The 18,716-nt window shown below is 36.5% G+C and overlaps 1 protein-coding gene across 3 annotated transcripts in view; it reads right to left on the reverse strand.

Moving 5' to 3' along the window:
• Window positions 1–2,305: 2,305 nt before the first annotated feature.
• The window catches only part of Txndc16 (thioredoxin domain containing 16), a 70,236-nt gene continuing 53,825 nt past the window's right edge, over window positions 2,306–18,716 (reverse strand). For all 3 annotated transcript variants that reach the window (XM_048362388.1, XM_048362387.1, XM_048362389.1), the window contains exons 16-20: window positions 16,057–16,141; window positions 13,726–13,864; window positions 11,878–12,038; window positions 9,582–9,772; window positions 2,306–3,955 (exon numbers count right to left, since the gene is read on the reverse strand). In XM_048362388.1, the coding sequence (XP_048218345.1) occupies window positions 3,687–3,955; window positions 9,582–9,772; window positions 11,878–12,038; window positions 13,726–13,864; window positions 16,057–16,141 (845 nt within the window). In that variant the 3' untranslated portion in view covers window positions 2,306–3,686. The remainder of the gene's footprint in view (window positions 3,956–9,581; window positions 9,773–11,877; window positions 12,039–13,725; window positions 13,865–16,056; window positions 16,142–18,716) is intronic.

Here is an 18,716-nt window from a genome sequence, read left to right on the forward strand (position 1 = left end):
CCAGGGCTTCATGTATATGAGGAGAGCACTTTACCACTAGGCCATATTCCCAGCCCTTGACAATATTTTAATTGGAACATTTGGTGTATTGTGAATATGTATTCTATTTATTCTGCTTGTTATATGTTTGCTTATTTTCTTGTCTTCTTTTGGCTGATCTTTGTAGCTACAATTTTCTCCCTCTCATCATTCAAAGTTTTCAGTCCTTTTAGAGGATACCCTGGAAAGTACAGAATGTGTATTTATTGAAACCTAATCAATAACTTTATTATTTTTTTCCCAAGGAACTTAAAGCACAATAACTCTAATACCTTTTTCCTTTTGATACATTACCATTGCTAATTTCATTGTGTGATTTGTAGTGTGTGTGTGTGTGTGTGTGTGTGTGTGCATGTGCATGTGAGCATGCATGCATGTGCTGGTACTACGGCTTAAACTCAGGTGTTTATGCTCTCTGCTTTTTGACTTAAGTTCGGCACTCATCTGCTTGAGCCACAGGCCCACATCCAGTGTTTTTTGGTAGTTAACTGGAGCTAAGTCTCACAGACTTTTCTTCCAGGCTGGCTTTTATCCGCATCTATTTTCCTGAATATGGCATGATTTCATTCATGATAGCCAAATAATACTCCATTGTACATGCATACCACATTTTATCCATATTGATAGACTGATTTCTGTTAGCTATTGTGACTAGTGCTGTACTTGATATAAGCACGCACTTATCTCAACTGGATGCCAGTTACATTCCTTAGGATATGTCCAGGAGTGGTATAGCCAGATCACACCGTAGTTCTATCTTGGTTTTCACACCATAGTTCTATCTTGGTTTTCCTAAAGAATCTTCACATTGATTTTCATCTAATTTACATTCCTACCAACAGTGCATCAGGTTCCACTTCCTCCCATGTCCTTACCAGCATGTTGTTTGTTTTCTTGATAAGATGGCCATTCTGACTGGGGTGAGATGGAATCTTGATGGATGTTTTGTTGAATTTCCTTTACAGCTAAGGTTGTTGAATATTTCCTCACATATTAATTAGCCATTTGTTGAAGACACTGTCTTTTCTCCAACATATGTTTTGGTGCCTTTGTCAAAGAATATATGGAGGTAGTTGTGCAGATTTATTTCCGAGTCTTTTATTTCATTCCAGTCTGGGAAAGAAAGTTCCTAAGACTCCTATTTCCAATTTACTACCAAAAAGCTTGAAATAGAGCTGTGGCTCAAGTGGTAGAACACCAGCCTTAAGCAAAAAGCTAAGGGACAGTGCCTAGGCCCTGAATTCAAGCCCAGCACTAGTATCTCCCCTCCGAAAAAAGGAGGGCCTGGGAATGTGGCTTAGTGGCAAAGTGCTTGCCCAGCATGCATGAAGCCCTGGGTTCAATTCCTCAGTACCACATACACAGATAAAGCCAGAAGTAGCACTGTGGCTCAAGTGGTAGAGTGCTAGCCTTGAGCAAAAGAAACTCAGGAATGGTGCCAAGGCCCTGAGTTCAAGCTCCAGGACTGGCAAAAACAAAAAAAAAAGGTGGACCAGATGGAGCAAAAAGATAATAAAAGGGCACAAAGTTCTAAGTACAACAATCTATGTTGCTGTTTATGGTTTTTCTATTTCCTTACTGTTTTTCCTTCTCCACATTTGTTCTAGTTTTATCTGGTGAACAAAATTTAATGTCTTCTATACGAGTCATGCCTTCTGCACTGCTGCTGCTGATCAAAAAGCTTAGTCTTCCCTAATGGTTACCCTGAGTCACAAGACAAAAGCCTATTCGAGAAGATTCTTCACTGAGCTGTTGTTTCTGCTACACAGATTCCAGAACGTCAATTCAATCTTTTCAAATATTGGTTTGTCTTTACCTCTGTGAGAAAAACAAGATTCCCATTTTGCTTAAATTAGCTAAAGATAAATTTCTCTTGCTTGGAACCAAAGATATCCAACTAACAAAAAGCAAGTGGCCCAAGAGAAGGCATAGTAGAGGCCAAAGAAAGTTTGTGTTGAAGGTAGCCTAAAATTTGGATACTTTAAGCAAACATATATTATACGGTGCCAAAACTGCTGGCTATAGTACAACAATGAATCAGCTTCATGTTTCTATGTTCTGACAGTTACTAGAATTGTAAAGATTAAGCAGATAATATATTATACTATAAACATTAGAGTTCACTCATGTCTTTTCCATGTTAAAAATAACCTAAATGAGAATGAATGGAACAAGTAAGGCACTACAAGCTATAGGAGGAAAAAACAAACCAAAACAAAACAAGGAAGAGTGCTGCTCTCAGCAAATGATTTACATCACAATAAAGTAGGTTGTATAATTTATTGCCATTTAGCTACAAAATTCCAGTTATGAAACAGTTTTACTAGATATGCCAAATGTAGAAAAAATTTAAAGAATATACCACAAGTAGATCTCACAAGGAGGGTTGTAGTAGAGCACTAGGTAGGATGTTCCCAATAAATGTCTCAAAATTCAGAGCAACTGAGCATACAACTGGTGCAAACAAATCAATCTGACAGTAAATGATCTGTTATGAAAATTAATTTTTGGCTAATTGTTCCCTCTCATAAAGATAAGGTCTTATGGCCCTAGGACATAAACTTGTTTGTTCAAAGATCACAAGGATAGATAGGTTTTGGACATTGTTCAGATAAGGAAATTTCTCTTTTTGTAAGAAGATAGCAGAATGTTTTATTTCTGTTCACCTGAAATTTAGCAATATAGCCTATAGAAATAAGAGAACATTTTAAGACTCTCTTTAAAAATACTTATTACCTTGAGTCCTTTGGGGGGTTATGGTAGCACTTTTGAAAATATTAAAATTAATAAGATAAAATTACATCCAGAGGATAGTTTATATAGTATTAAGCCACCTAGTATTTATTTTTAACATTCAAGATTTCCCCCCATATATATATATGGAGAATATCCAGATCATTTGGGAAGTCCACCCTGCTACCTGTTAGTAACAGAGGTTACTCAACATTAGCAGTACTGCTATTTTGGGTAAGACAATTCATTGCTGTGAGGGGATGTCTTGATATAGGTTGTTTGGCAGCACTGGCCTCTAGCCACTAGATGCAGTAGCTTCCCCAGCCATGATATCAATACTTTATCTTGACAGCCAAATAACCCTTGGGGCAGAAAGGCCTGAAAAATGCAACAAATATAACTGCCAGCTATATGACTCGACTGTAGAGTCAACTTTGATTAAACTAGCATTACATTTCAATTTTGATCCAAACATATATTGTGACTAGAACTAAGTTAAATGAATTGCACTAGCTTTTGTCTTCAAATGAGCTGTCTAATACAACAGTAGCATAACCATACGTGTGGCTAATGAGCACTTGAAATACAGCTCTTCTGAAGTGAAATATACACTGTATTTATACACTGGATTTTGAACTTAATAAAAAGAAAACAGTAAGAAAAGAAAAAGTCAATCTCTGAAGGCTTTTCATATAATTTAACATATCTGGGGTATATTAGTTGGGTCAAATCAATTTTACCTGCTCTTTTTTACATTGTTTTTAGCTACCTGAAAATTTTATGTATGTAAAATTCAACAGCTGTTGAATGGCACTTTTCTTGAAACTTGATATGACTTAGTATTCGCTCTTAATAAATAAATTACTGAGTCTCTCAAATAAGCCAAATACAAAGAATAGCCCCTTGCAAACAACTCATAACTCTTTATCATGCCTAAGTGATTTTTCTGTTTCTTTAAACCAGTTATTTCTAGTCCAATGTTTTATTCTCAGTGTTTCCATGGGCTCTTTTTTGACTGATGATTTGTCTTCATGTTGTCCCTTACCACTATCACGCACATCTCTTTCTTTTGTACACTCAGGAACTTTCTTGGTGGGCTGTGGCTGGGAGATTTCAGCATCCATCATACTTAGAAAGTCGTAGGCTGGGAGAGGGGGCTTCCACACCTGAGCAGATAAAGTTGCTGGAGGAAGACACAACCAAGAGTTAATGATTAGCAATAACAAATCATCACATGAATATACTAGAAAATGTTCTATAAAATGTAATCACATGGGCTGGGAACATGGCCTAGTGGCAAGAGTACTTAACTCGTATACATGAAGCCTCAGTTCAATTCCCCAGCACCACATATATAGAAAACAGCCAGAAGTGGCACTGTGGCTCAAGTGGCAGAGTGCTAGCCTTGAGCAAAAAGAAGCCAGGGACAGTGCTCAGGCCCTGAGTCCAAGGCCCAAGACTGGCAAAAAAAAAAAAAAAAAAAAATGTAATCACATGACTATAACTCGAAAATTATCCATAAAGTTTATCTGTGGGCAAAAGGACCTTGTTAGTCCAAAGCAAAGCTAAGTATTTTAATGCTTAACATCCGAAGGAAATGGTGTCATTAGTAGTTATTTTCATTTGTTATATTATATTCCTACACAGAAATAAATAGTAATGGAGAGAAAGGAGAGCTCCTACTGCCAGCCAAACTGTATGTAAGTTAAAATTTAAAAATCTGTTTTCCTATTCCAGTCTCAATCACCCCCAAAATGTAACTCATTCTTATGAATCATTCAGGGGAAAAAAACTTTCATAATACTATTTTAGTTTTATACAAATATTAAAAAAACACTTTCGGCTTTTTGGGTGCTCTGTGTGTGTGTATGAGTGCAAGGCCTTACACTCTCTTGGCTTTTTTGTTCAAAGCTGCTGTTTTACACTTGAGCCACAGTTCTACTTCTGGCTTTTTCCTGGCTAACTGGAAATCAGTTTCATGACTTTTCTGCCCAAGCTAGCTTCAAACTGAGATCTACCAATCTCAGCCTCCTGAGTAGCTAGGATTATAAGCCTAGCTAGCATTTTCTGATCTTGAAGGTTTTGATTAACATCCTTTCTGCAGACTTTATCAAAACAAGTTAATTTCACAAAAAGAATTACAGACAAGGAATAATTTTAAATTGCTGTAGCCAACTATACTACAAACAATAATTGGATCATGAGTTTCACGGCAGTACATCTTATTTTTAAGTATTCATCATTAGAGAGACGAAAACTACATTAGGCATTGAAGTGCATGCCTATAATCCTTGTTACTTGAGAAATAAGAATGGAAAAATCATGGTTTGGGGCCAGCCTGGAGAGAATTGGGCACAGTAATGTATGCCTGTCATTTCAGCTGCACAGGAAGCATAAACAGAATGATCTTGTTCTATGTTGGCCCAGGCATAAAAAAAAAACACAAATATTCAAAAAATATTTAAACCATAACAATAGCGAAATAATCAGGTGGAGTGGATCAGTGGCAGAGTGCCTACTTGGTAAGTGCAAGACTTTGAGTTCAAACTTCACTATGTCCAAACAAAGAAAAAAAAAAGAGAAAAACCGATTAAAGTTAATAACATATATGAGACAACCGTTCTCTACCTAGGAGATGGATTTTACAAACTAGTTTTTTATTTTAAGTTGGCCTATTTAAAATACTATTTTGAGAGGTAGACAATATAAGGAAATACACAAATTTTTAAAACTTTCAAAAATAAGTTTTACAAGCCAAGAAAGTGCTCATAAAATACAAATTTGAGATTTTATAAAGCAAATACTTATCTTTAAATCTTAGAAAATATGAGTAAACTTTAATTATCTGGAGCAGAAAATCTGCATATGTACATTTAAAGTATTCCTACAGTTACTGACATAATTTCTTTATTCAGACTCATTTATATATCCTAGTGCCCACTACATCAACACGATATTAAATTTAGATTAACCATAGGATTGATGTTTTCAAATTGGGGCTTCTGGGTTAGCAGACTCAGAAGTGACAATGGGTCGGGCATCACTGGCTCATGTCTATTATCCTAGCTACTCAGGAGGCTGAGAGCTGAAGATCAGAGTTCAAAGCCAGTATGGGCACGCAAGTCCATGAAACTCTTATCTCCAATTAACCAGCAAAAAGCCAGAAGTGGAAGTGTGATTGACGTAGTAGAGTGCCAGCTTTGAGTGAAAAAGTCAAGAAAGAGTATAAGGCCCTGAGTTCAAGCCCCAGCATTGGCACCTAATAGAAAGACAACAGGAAAGAATGATGAAAGTGGTAACATTGATCAAGGTACATTATACTTATAAAATGATTGATTGAATTGAAACCCCCAATATTTTTAAATAAATGAAAAAAGTGACAAATGAAAATTTTCTAAATATAGAGAACAAATATAGGGTAAGAATAGCTATAGTCTGCAACAAATAGCTATATGTATATTAAAATATCTTTAAGAGTCTAGTGAAAGGAGTAGCAGATATTTAGTAGTATTTATCTTTTTTTTTTTTTTTTTTTTTGGCCAGTCCTGGGCCTTGGACTCAGGGCCTGAGCACCATCCCTGGCTTCTTCCAGCTCAAGGCTAGCACTCTGCCACCTGAGCCACAGCGCCCCTTCTGGCTGTTTTCCATATATGTGGTGCTGGGGAATCGAACCTAGAACCTCATGTGTAGGAAGCAAGCACTCTTGCCACTAGGTCATAGTCCCAGCCCAGTAGTATTTATCTTTAAAGTGAATAATGCATGAACAGACTAGTAGTTTTGAGATTATGACAAATGTCTACAAGTGAGTATTCCAATTATGTTAATTGCTTGCTGAGGGAACTTTACAAAGGTCTTATTACCAACTGCAAATAAAACTGTACTCTAACCATGATGGTAAATATCTTACTCATCAAGTTACTACTAATAAAGAATAACAGCTAACATTTATTGAGCCTTTACTATATGCTAGGCATTATTCACTTAATCTTTATAATTAACAGAAGCAAAATTATGTTCTCAATTTTGTAGATGAGAAGACCAAGACCTAGAAAAGTGAGGATGGGGGGTTGGGAGGGGGAAGGAACTAGACCAAAGTATAAATCTCAAGTAGGATTAGGTCATGGTCACACCTCACTTGCAAGTAAGTTGATGAAAACATCCGTGACACTATAGTACACTAAGTCATTCCCAGAATGTGGCCACAACATGCTTCACCTCTCTTGCCTTAACTGCATGCACTACTGTCAGCAAAGATCTGTGCAGAGTGGTGAAAGAAGAGCCCCTAGCACAGAAGAGAGGACTCAGCACACAGAAGGGCAAGGCAGATTTCTTCCACTTCCCTGCTGCACATTGGTCCTAGCAGAGATTATTTTAGATATGACCCCAGAAGCACAAATAGCAAAAACAAGGCAAATGGAATGCTAAAAAACTCAAATTAAAAAGTCCCTGCACACAAAAGAAAATAAAAGAATCAAAAGAATTAAGAGACCACCTACAGAAATGGATATTTGCAAATCATACATCTCATAAGGGGTGAATATATACATAGGAAACTCAAACTACTCAGTAACAAGAAAGCAACCTAATTAAAATATGACTTGAGTAGACAAACGTTCTTCTAAGGAAGATATTAAAGGCTAATAGGTATATCAAAAGGTTCTCAACTCCACTAATCATCAGAGAAATCATAATTAAAACTAAACTGTGCTAAATGGATTATATTTTTTAAAAAGATAAAGTAAGGATGTGGAAAAAAGAAAACCTTTGTATATATGATGGCAATGTAAAATAGTTCAGCTATTATGGGAGGTTCTTCAAAATAAAAGCAGTACTGGTATATGATCCAGCAATCCCTCTACTGAATATACATCCAAAGGAGTTGAAATCAGTACGTCAAGAAAACATAGGCACTCCCACAATAACAGCAGGATTATTTACAATAACTATGAGTTGAAATCAGTCTGTGTACACCAAAGAACGTGTGACATATATACACAATGGAATGCTATTCAGCCTTAAAAATAAAAAGGAAGTACCTTCATTTGTGAAAAACAAGGATAAAGCTGAAGAGCATTATGTTCAGTAAAATAACCCAGGTAGAGAAAGACAAATACCACATGATCTCACTTATATATAAAATCTAATATGAACAATCAGGTGAGGTGGTACACACATGAAATCCCAGCATTTGAGGGGTGGAAGGAGTTTGTGAGTTTGAAGCTAGTCATAAAACAAATAAATATAATAATAAAATTCACAGATAAAGAGTGCAGAATGGTAGTTACCAGGAGTTTGGGGTGGGGGACAGAAAAAAAGAGAGATGTTGGTTAAGAGAATAAAGTTTGTTACATGGGAGGAATAAGCTCTGGAGATCTATTGAACAGTATGATGACCATGGTAAATGGGAATGTCTTATAAGTTGAAAAATGCTAATATAGATTTTAATGTTCTCATCACAAAGAAATGATAAATATATGAGATACAGATATGCTACTCAGCTTGACCTAATCTTTATACAATGTATCTCCTTTACTGGCTAATTGTGATTTTAGCTACTTAACTCTTACAGACAATACTTTATACAATTCTTGTGAGGATTAATAGTTAATTATAAATCACTTAGCATTATGGTAGATGCCTACAAAACATTTGATAAATATTGCTATCATTAAACTTAATGAAATATAATGCAATTACTTATTTTGTGTGGGCAATACCTGTCACATAGGCTTCTTGTGAGAATTAGTTGAAAGAGTTAAAAATAAAGCATGTTTTGCTCTTTATTATTATTATAATTACTAAAGTTAAAAAGCAATCGTGCTGGGTGCTGGTAATCCTAGCTACTCGGGAGGCTAAGATCTGAGGATTTGTGTGTTCAAAGCCAGCCAGGGCAAGAAAAGTCTGTGACACTTATCTCCAATAAAATACTCAGGAAAACCTGGAAGTAACACTGTGACTCAAGTGGTAGAGCACTAGCCTTGAGCAAAAAGAAGCTCAGGGACAGTGCCCAGGCCCAGAGTTCAAGCCCCAGGACCGAGTCGGGGGTGGGGGGGGTGGGGGGGGGAGACAAACAAAAAGCAATTATGCCTTTTAAAATACTACTGCATTGAGTATTAATGTTTCCCTCAAAGTTTACATATATAATAATTTGATAGAAAAGGAAAACCACAAAGTTGAGATTAAAAACTACTGCAAACCTGATTATTACCTAACAATACTAGAAACTTCATAGGCTTTTAATTACATGGTTACTTGGAGATTCAATAAAACAAGTTAACATTATACACTGACACTTAAGGAACTTGGTTAAAAGTAGAAGCTCTGAGGTTACACTGTTGCATTTGAATCCCTACTCTGGTATTTATTCAATGAATAACTTTTGACAGGCTACTCAGTCTCCATTTTCTCATCTGAAAAAAAAAATAGTATAATGACAACATCCTGAACTCTGGGGTTATAAAACTAAATCAGATAATCGCTGAAATTTAATTAGCACCATGCCTGGAAAAGAGCACATACTCAATAAATCCTGGCTGTTATTTTTAATGTCACAGTAACTTCCTTTGAAATAACTTGTCCATAACATGAAAGCCATGCACAGCATAACCAAAAGGGTATACCTACCTGAATGACAAAAACAATAGTAATTAATGACAGCTTCAGTTTGAGAGCCACATTTTTAGAATATTTAGAGCCAGGCTTTTATTTAATAGTAATATACCATTCTTTAGATGTTCTTACTTTCTGTGAAACCATATATTTGCTTTTACTTACAGAATTGTGTATATTAAATAAAACAGAAAACTTACTGATATGATGTTCTAGTCCGGCTTCTAGTTCCTTAAGCCACAGTATAAGGCTGTGTTCGGTTATTGACTGGTCTGAAGGAAATGCAAATACGTGGCCATCAGAATGAAGATTCACTAAGACAAGAACAGGGAGAGGAGGCAAAGGGCCAAAATATGCCCGCAGGACTCCTTTCCCAGCAGGAGTATTCTTTCTACAAGAGGAAACAATAGAACACGTTAATTATTCTTCCCATAACAAAATAAAGGAATAATAGCTTATAAAACATGAAACTTTAATTACCATGCCAGTAAGTTAGCTTTATAAAGAGGCATCCTAAAAACCATGAGGTCTAGGATTCAATTAGCAATGAAATCCTTAAAAAGTTTAACATGAGATAGTCTTTCTTAGGAGAAAGAAAAAAAAAGCAACCAGTTAACAGTTTTCATGAAGCACCAGACATAGCCCAAAGCTTAGTCAGCTTAGGCTTGACATAATCAATAGATTCTTCTCTAGATAAAATGTCAGCACAAAATTAATTGGCTATATAATCATAAGATACATACAGAATGCTTGTTTGTATAAACATCTCTTTTCAGGCTGGGGATATGGCCTAGTGGCAAGAATGATTGCCTCCTATACATGAAGCCCTGGGTTCAATTCCTCAGCACCACATATACAGAAAATGGCCAGAAGGGGCTCTGAGGCTCAAGTGGTAGAGTGCTAGCCTTGAGCAAAAAGAAGCCAGGGAAAGTACTCAGGCCCTGAGTCCAAGTCCCGGGACTGGCAAAAACAAAACAAAACAAAAAAAAAAACCACCTCTTTTCTAATATGGTGTCTTTCTTCATGAAAAAGGGATTAAAATAACTATACAGGCTCATTCCTGTACTCTTTTTTGTTGTTGTTGCCAGTCCTAGGGCATGAACTCAGGGCCTGAGCACTGTCCTGGCTTCTTTTTGCTCAAGGCCAGCACTCTACCTCTTGAGCCACAGTGCCACTTCCAGCTTTTTTCTATATATGTGGTGCTGAGGAATCAAACCCAGGGCTTCATGTATATGAGGCGAGCACTTTAACACTAGGCCATATTCCCAGCCCTCATTCCTATACTCTTAACTACTCAGGAGGCTAAAATCTGAGGATCTCATTTCAAAGCTAGTTGCAAGCATACAACTCCATGAGACTCTCATCTCCAAATAACCAGGGAAAATTTACTCTAGTACTTGAGCCCTACCTCCATTTCTAGCTAGAAATGGAGGTAGGGCTCAAGTACTAGAGTGCCAGCCAGGAGTAAAAGCCAAATGAGAAAGGCGTGGAGTTTAAACACCCAGTACCAGCACAAAACCTAGTTTACCAAAGGCAGTAAATTTTCCCTTATATGAAACAGAATTCTTAGACAGCTGTAATCATAATTACCTGGGAAATTTTTGCCTCAAGCAGTAAACAGTATTGTTCATAAAACTCACAGCAAATATCGACTATTATTGCAACTTTTCAGATAAGTTAAAAAATGAAATGTCTTTGATCTGATGAATATGAACAAGTGACAGAGGTATGTGTATGAACATTATAGGATATAACACCTATATATCTAGAAAAGAAAATACCAGAAAAGATTGTTGTAAAGTGCACTGAAGTACTTTCTCTAACTTGACTGGCTGGACTTTAACAATACAGAAATGCAGAAAAATGAACTGAAGGGAAAAGCCAAATCTTAGCATGTTTATTTTTCTCTATCTGCCAAAAAATTTGAATACATACCAATTAACTTAAAAATCCGAAAAATCATTATTTAAACTTTTTTCTCACTGAACTGGAAGTGTGGCTCAAGTAAGAGTGCCAGCTAACCAAGCAAGCCCCCCAAGCTTGAGTTCAAATTCAAGTACTAGGGGAAAAACTTCAATTATTAGGAAAAAATAAATTTAAAAAATCAATGTAGAATAACATTCTAAAACAAGGTCATCCTGGAACTTTTCTGAAGGAATTGAGTTAATAAAATATCATGATTACATATTTGGTCCCATAATATTAACTCCAAAGGCAAGATTACAGCATTCTATTTCCATCTGAAAAAATATTAGTGTAGCAATACTTACTTTACCTTTTCTTTTTTAGTTTTGTGTGTGTGTGTATGTGTGTGTGTTTGTTTGTGGGTTGTTGTTGTTTTTTTTTTTTTGAGGCAGGTTCTCATTATATACTAGTCTGGCCTTGAATTGGCGATCTTGCCTCAAGTATCCCAAGTGCTAGGACTATAGGTGTTGAGTCACCACATCTTTTTTTAGTACCTTACATACAAATAAATAAATAAATAAACTAACTTACAAATTTAACCAGCAAGGAGTAAATGAATCCAAGTATTTCTGTTTCACTAGTGTCAATATTGCTTTTCTATATTGAGGATTTATGATACCATCACTAAACAAAATAAGTAGTGGTTTCTGAAGTCTTAAATATGCAGGAAGATTTTCCACAGTGATTTCTGGCTGTTTAACAGAAAAATCAGAATGAATACAAAAAACAACCATGAAACAAAAAATATAGGTATGGCGCAGCATAAAGCAGAAAATAACACTTAAGTCACTTATACAAATTTAGTTCATAAAATGTAATTCAAACACATTTTGATTTAAATGAATTTTGTCATACTAATAACAATGAGTCCCAAGTTTCTTACTCAATCCTACTTCACTCAATTAATGCTTCTGCTGAAAATAATTAACACTTCTAATAACTTCCTATGCTAATATGTGGACCAGATTAGCCAATATGCATGTGAAAAACAAAACTCTTATAGTTTTCCTCTACCAAAATTTTTAAATAAAATATAAACTGAAGCTGGGTGCTAGTGGTTTATCCTGTAATCCTAGCTACAAAGGAGGTTGAGAACTAAGGATTCTGGTTAAAGCCAGCCTAGGCACAAGAGTCCATGAGACTCTTATCGCCAATGAACTACTCAGAAAAAGCCAGAACTGGTGCTGGGCTCAAGTGGTAGAGCAGTAACCTTGAGCAAAAATAAGCTCAGGGACAGAACCCAAGCCCTGAGTTCAAGCCCCAGGACCAGTACCAAATATATACAGAAAGAGATAGATATCTCTATAGAGATAGATAGACAGCTATACATCTAGATAAATATATAGATATTAATATATAGATAGGTACCTAAAGATATATAGAAAGAGAGATATATGGAGAGAGAGAGAGAAAGAGAGAGAGATCTATGTATGCTGAGTTTAAAACATGTTTCTTTTAATGTCTATTTTTTTTTGTTTTGTTTTGGCCAGTCCTGGGCCTGGGATTCAGGGCGTGAGCACTAGCCCTGGCTTCTTTTTGCTCAGGGCTAGCACTCTGCAACTTGAGCCACAGCGCCACTTCTGGCCTTTTCTATATATATGGTGCTGGGGACTCGAACCCAGGCCTTCATGTATATGAGGCAAGCACTTTTGCCACTAGGCCATATCCCCAGTCCCTATGATTTCTTAAAATAAAAGTTAATAAAACTTTACTTTCTTCACGATTGTGGATACAGGGCATAATTAAGTTAATCAAACACATGCTAAAACAAAAACCCCCAAATCAACCTCATTTAAGTTTAGAATATTACTTAGGATATTTAGAATAATAATAGTAATAGTAATCACTTCCGAAAATGTAATTGTAGAAGAGACTTTGGATTGTTAATAACAAAAGATCAAGAAAGAATGCTCATGTTCTTATGATGAAGAATGAGAGTGAAATAAGAACACAGTCTTCTACCATTTTCCATTTTTACCTCCACATTTATTACTTCAGCATCTGGATTAACCTGTGAGCTGATAAATCACCCCTATCACATAAACCATTCCTGGCTAACAGACAGACCGATTCACTGAAGTCACAGAGCTAAGGAAAGGGGAAGCATTGAAACTAGACTTCAGGCATCCTGCTCACCAACTTCCCTCTTCAGTGAATCACACTAGCATCTACATGAATGATTTTTCTTAAAGTGGCACCAACTACTTCTGAATACAGTACCACTTCATCCTCAAACAATAACCTCTGACATATACCTTTCCCTACTTAGTTCTTAAAGTGGCTTCCCTCTGCCACCTTTCATTTTTCATTCAACTCTTTCCTAACTGACCGAGATTTTGTTTCAAATAACCTTCTTTATGCAAAAAAAAAAATACTCACAAATGTTTCCAGTAATGCACTTGTTATTATTTGAACTATGTCTTGTGCATGAGAGCCAGCTACTGGAATACTCTCTATTTTGTCTTCTTTGTGTTTGGCAAGTAGCAAGGCTGGGAGAGTTACAGCATATTTATTTGACCTATGGAAAAGTAGCATTAAAATAAAAAGAAAAGAGAACGCTAGGTAAACAGCATTGAAATACACTGGATCTATGGATGAAGATAACAAAACTAAATTCACTGAAAGTTGTTGATTAATAGTGAGTAATAAAGATAGAGAAATGAGAGTGAAGGCATCAGTCTGGTTAAAGTACTGTGTATGCATATATGAAATACTGTGGTGAATTCACTTTGAGCAATTATCTTATACCCACAAAAACAATGAATGAAAGGAATATAAAGCAGGTCCTGTCCAGAAATATGAGCACTAGTGGGAGAGAACAGGGTCAACAGAATAGGTGAAAGAGGATGAACATGGCCAAATTACTTCATGTACATGCATGAAATAGAACAAGGGAGCTTGTTGAGATTCATTTGTGAAGTGGGGAGGAGGAGGAAGGAGGAGGGAAAGTGATACAGGGAGTGAGCCTGATAAATGTATGCATAGATGGACATGTCAAAATGAAATCTTCTGATTCTAAGAGAAAACGCAGGGGAAAATTCACAAACAAAATATATCAAGTCATCAAAAACATGAAAAAATAGGCCAGCAAGTCATAGCAGGAGGCAGCAAATGAAAAGCCTACTTCTAAGGGAAAAAAATTAACTCAATTTCCACACACACTTATCTTCCATGTGAGGCTAAAAATAAAAATAGCAACAGACAATAATCCAGACCAACTCCCAATACCTCCCTCCACAACACAACTTACTCATCAAGCAAAGGTCTAGACAGGGTTTGGAACACTGAGTGGCTCTTCATCTTTTCAGATTGATCACAACATGTCTTGGTACAGTGATGGTAGTATCTTAGCTATGTATCAGAACATGCCTATGAAGTAGTCCCTATGTCCCTTTTTTTTACATGAATGGGGTTCCGAGAGTGATAAATAGCAGATATCAAATTAAAACGAGGCATTCTAGACACAAAATGTATGTTCTCTACACTTAGACAACAGCCCAAGTCTGCCCTTCCAAGACGTTTGCTAAAGAATCTTAAAGAAATGTGACTGCATTAAATAGGGAAATTCTTTGTGTGAAATTACTGGTGAGGTTAGCTATATGTTAATTCATGCCAGAACAAAGTATAGATACTGCAATATTAAAAAGCTTAGGAATGAGTTCAGTCTTTAGATCATCTAGGAACCTCTTGGTCAGCCAGTTCATTATAAACAAAACACTTGAAAAAGTATTAGCATTATTATACTGTGTACCATAATTAAAGACATATTGAGAGTTGAAAAAAGTGATAATACATTATCATTTGGATAGGTCTTCTGATTTGTTTTTTTAAAAAATCACTTATTGTACAAATTAAAGAGCAGCTTCATCATCCAGAGCAGTATTCAAGATGAGAGATTTGATCTCAGAAATCAAACTTAGGAATATTGTACTCAAAACTACTTGGGCTTAGGGCTGGGAATATGGCCTAGTGGTAAAGTGCTCATCTCATATACATGAAACTCTGGGTTCGATTCCTCAGCACCACATACATAGAAAAGGCCAGAAGTGGCACTGTGGCTCTAGTGGCAGACTGCTAGCCTTGAGCAAAAAGAAACCAAGAACAGTGCTCAGGCCCTGAGTTCAAGCCCCAGGGCTGGCAACAAAAACAAAACCAAACAAAAAACTATTTGGACTTACTGAATAAATCAATTTGCACCTTAAGATGAGCCATTGATATAAAATATGATGTGTGTGAGTAACAGTCTCCAAATTTGAAGTCTAGTTCTTCGTCCTTCAGCAATGAAAATCTTTGACAATCCATAAGAGCCCCATCTTCCATATATGAAGCACCTTACATGGCTATAAGATGCTGATCTTGTATATATTTTTGGCAGCAAACAAAAGCAGATACTCAAGAAGTAAAATTCTCTAAAAATCATGACAATTGTAAAGAACCAAAACTTCAGGGAATACAGTACCCAAAGAAGAAAAGTTTTACAAGAGGATGAAGTATAAATCCAATATTATCCTTGTGGGCACTTCAACATAAAGTAAAAGGATATTTAAAGAACCTAAACAGTCTGGTATTTTCCAGATCTTCCTAGAAGAAAATTTAAAATGTATTTATGGTACTGCTCTTTCTTCCCAAATCTATTACATATTATACTACACATTACTACACATTATACTGCATAGCTTCTTCCTAAAATTAGAAAAGCAATAAACTTACAATATCCAAACATCATCTCTCGAGTAAATTCCAGTAATGGCATGTCCTTTTAGGTAGTTTCCTGCTTCAATGAAATACTCTTTTGCTGTAGAAACACAGACAAGAAAACCATTCCGAGACCTTTACTACTACGTATACTATTCAACTGATGATCATATTTATAAATGATAGTATGTTACTCCTAAGGCATGGTCAATGGAGACACGCATCCTATATGTACACTACAAAGAGAAACAATTATGTAAAATAATATACACATCAAAATCACAAATTTGAATTGGGTGCAGGCTCACACCTGTAATCCTAGTAGCTGGTGAGGCTACTAATGGATCATAGTTTAAGGCCAGCCAGGCAAGAAAGTCTGTAAGACTCTTTTCAACCCACAGCTGGGCATAGTGGTGCATACTTGTCATTTTAGCTTCGTGGGACACTAAAATTGGGAGAATCTCTGCTGCAAGCCAGGCCAAAGCAGAAAAGTTCATGAGACACTGTGTCAATAAAAGCTGGGAATTGTGGCATGTGCCTATCATTCTAGATACTATAGGAAGTTAAAAATAGGTGGTCAACAGTCCAGGCCCACACCTAGAGAGGAAACAAGAATCTGTATCAAAAATAACAAGCACGGGCTGGGGATATGGCCTAGTGGCAAGAGTGCCTGCCTCATATACATGAGGCCCTGGGTTCAATTCCCCAGCACCACATATACAGAAAATGGCCAGAAGTGGCGCTGTGGTTCAAGTGGCAGAGTGCTAGCCTTGAGCAAAAAGAAGCCAGGGACAGTGCTCAGGCCCTGAGTCCAAGCCCCAGGACTGGCAAAAAAAAAAAAAAAAAAAAAAAAAAAAAAAAAAAACAAGCACAGGGACTGGGAATATGGCCTAGTGGCAAGAGTGCTTGCCTTGTATACATGAGGCCCTGGGTTCAATTCCCCAGCACCATATATACAGAAAATGGCCAGAAGTGGCGCTGTGGCTCAGGAAGAGTGCTAGCCTTGAGCAAAAAAAAGAAGCCAGGGACAGTGCTCAGGCCCTGAGTCCAAGCCCCAGGACTGGCCAAAAAAAAAAAAAAAATACCAAGCACAGCTTGGTGCTGGTGGCTCATGCCTATAATCTGAGTTACTCAGGAGGCTGGGATATGAGGACCATGGTTCGAAGCTAGCTTGGGCAGGAAAGTCCAAGGGACTCTTTAATTAAGCACCAAAAATCCAGATGTAGAAGTATGGCTAGTATTGAGCAAAAAAGTTGAAGTACAGTACCAAGACCTCTGAGTTCAAGCTTCTGGACCAGCACAAAAAAGAAAAAAGCTGTAGGCACAATTCAGTGGCAGTGCCTGCCTAATAAGTGTAAGGCCCTGAACGAAAACACCACTATTACACACACACACACACAAATTATAAAATGGAAAAAGTTCCTATGTGCACAAAAAGACTGGGAAGTCTAGTACTCTAACACTGTCTACATTAGGACTGTGTAACTGTGAGTTTTTTCTTATTTCATTTTCTGTAATGTAGCCGTTATTTTTCAACCTTGACTATTTGTTCCTTAGTCTTTTCTCATGTATACATTCAAAATAAAACCTGATATTTCTATACATTTCACAATATGTTTTCATAAATAATAGTATATCCTGGATTTAATCATATTCTTTTAACCAAGAAGTGGGTTTGAATTAAATAACTATAGACTAATGAGAAAAGTGCAGATGTTGACTTAAGATTAAATGAAGCATTCTTGTTAAGTGAAAGACGATTGCTAGCTCAGTCCTGGGCACCAAAGATTTATAGCAGCACAAATAGAATAATGTTGATGAAAGAAGTAAGCCATTAAGCACCTACAGGGCTAAGCATGCTGAGCCTGCAGATCTATACCCTAGCAGTCAGCAATGTATCTACTATGTAGCATGGCCAGTGTCGCCCCTGGGTAGCCACAATGTTCTCTTTTAAAAAGATGCATACTCTCCACAAGATTAAGAAATACGGTTGTGAGAAAGGCAAACTTACCAAGGTGGCTCAGTCTGTTGGCAGCATTCAGAGCCTACTAATAGTCATACATTTAATGAGAAATTAGTAACTCCTTAAAATAGTTTTTAAGCCTGTGATATACCAAAGTAGGAAAGATTCATAAGAAAATAACTACAAAAGGACTTTACTTTCGTTTCTAAGGAAAAAAAAATACCATAATGGAAACTTTCTGATTCTTCTCTGATAAGTAACATGGAAAAAACAGTAGTATTCTCACATAAATTCCTCATACAGAAGCCTCTCTATTCCTGAATATACTTGCTGAAATTCTCTTTATCAATTCCCTTGTTTATAAATATGAAGAGACTACAGAATGGGAAAGTGTAAAGCTTTGGACCTCAGATCCCCTACTAACTCAGGCTACATATCTTTTTTTCTGACATTCAAAACTAGGAATATTCTTTGCTTCCTAAATGAAAATTACATATATGGCAGAATATACAGTGATCTCAAACACAAGGAAATACAGTAAATTATCAAAACAAAAAGATATATAATTTTTTTCTACTATAAACCTTATTTGGAATATATGCATAAATGATGAGTTAGTACACTAGCAGTCTCAGCTATATGGTAGCATGGTAGGCTGAGGTGGAAAGATAGCTTGAGCCAGGGAGTTTAAGATCAGGCAATCGAAACTACA

The sequence above is a fragment of the Perognathus longimembris genome, chromosome 14 (genome assembly GCF_023159225.1).
Source record: "Perognathus longimembris pacificus isolate PPM17 chromosome 14, ASM2315922v1, whole genome shotgun sequence".
Lineage (NCBI taxonomy): Eukaryota > Metazoa > Chordata > Mammalia > Rodentia > Heteromyidae > Perognathus > Perognathus longimembris.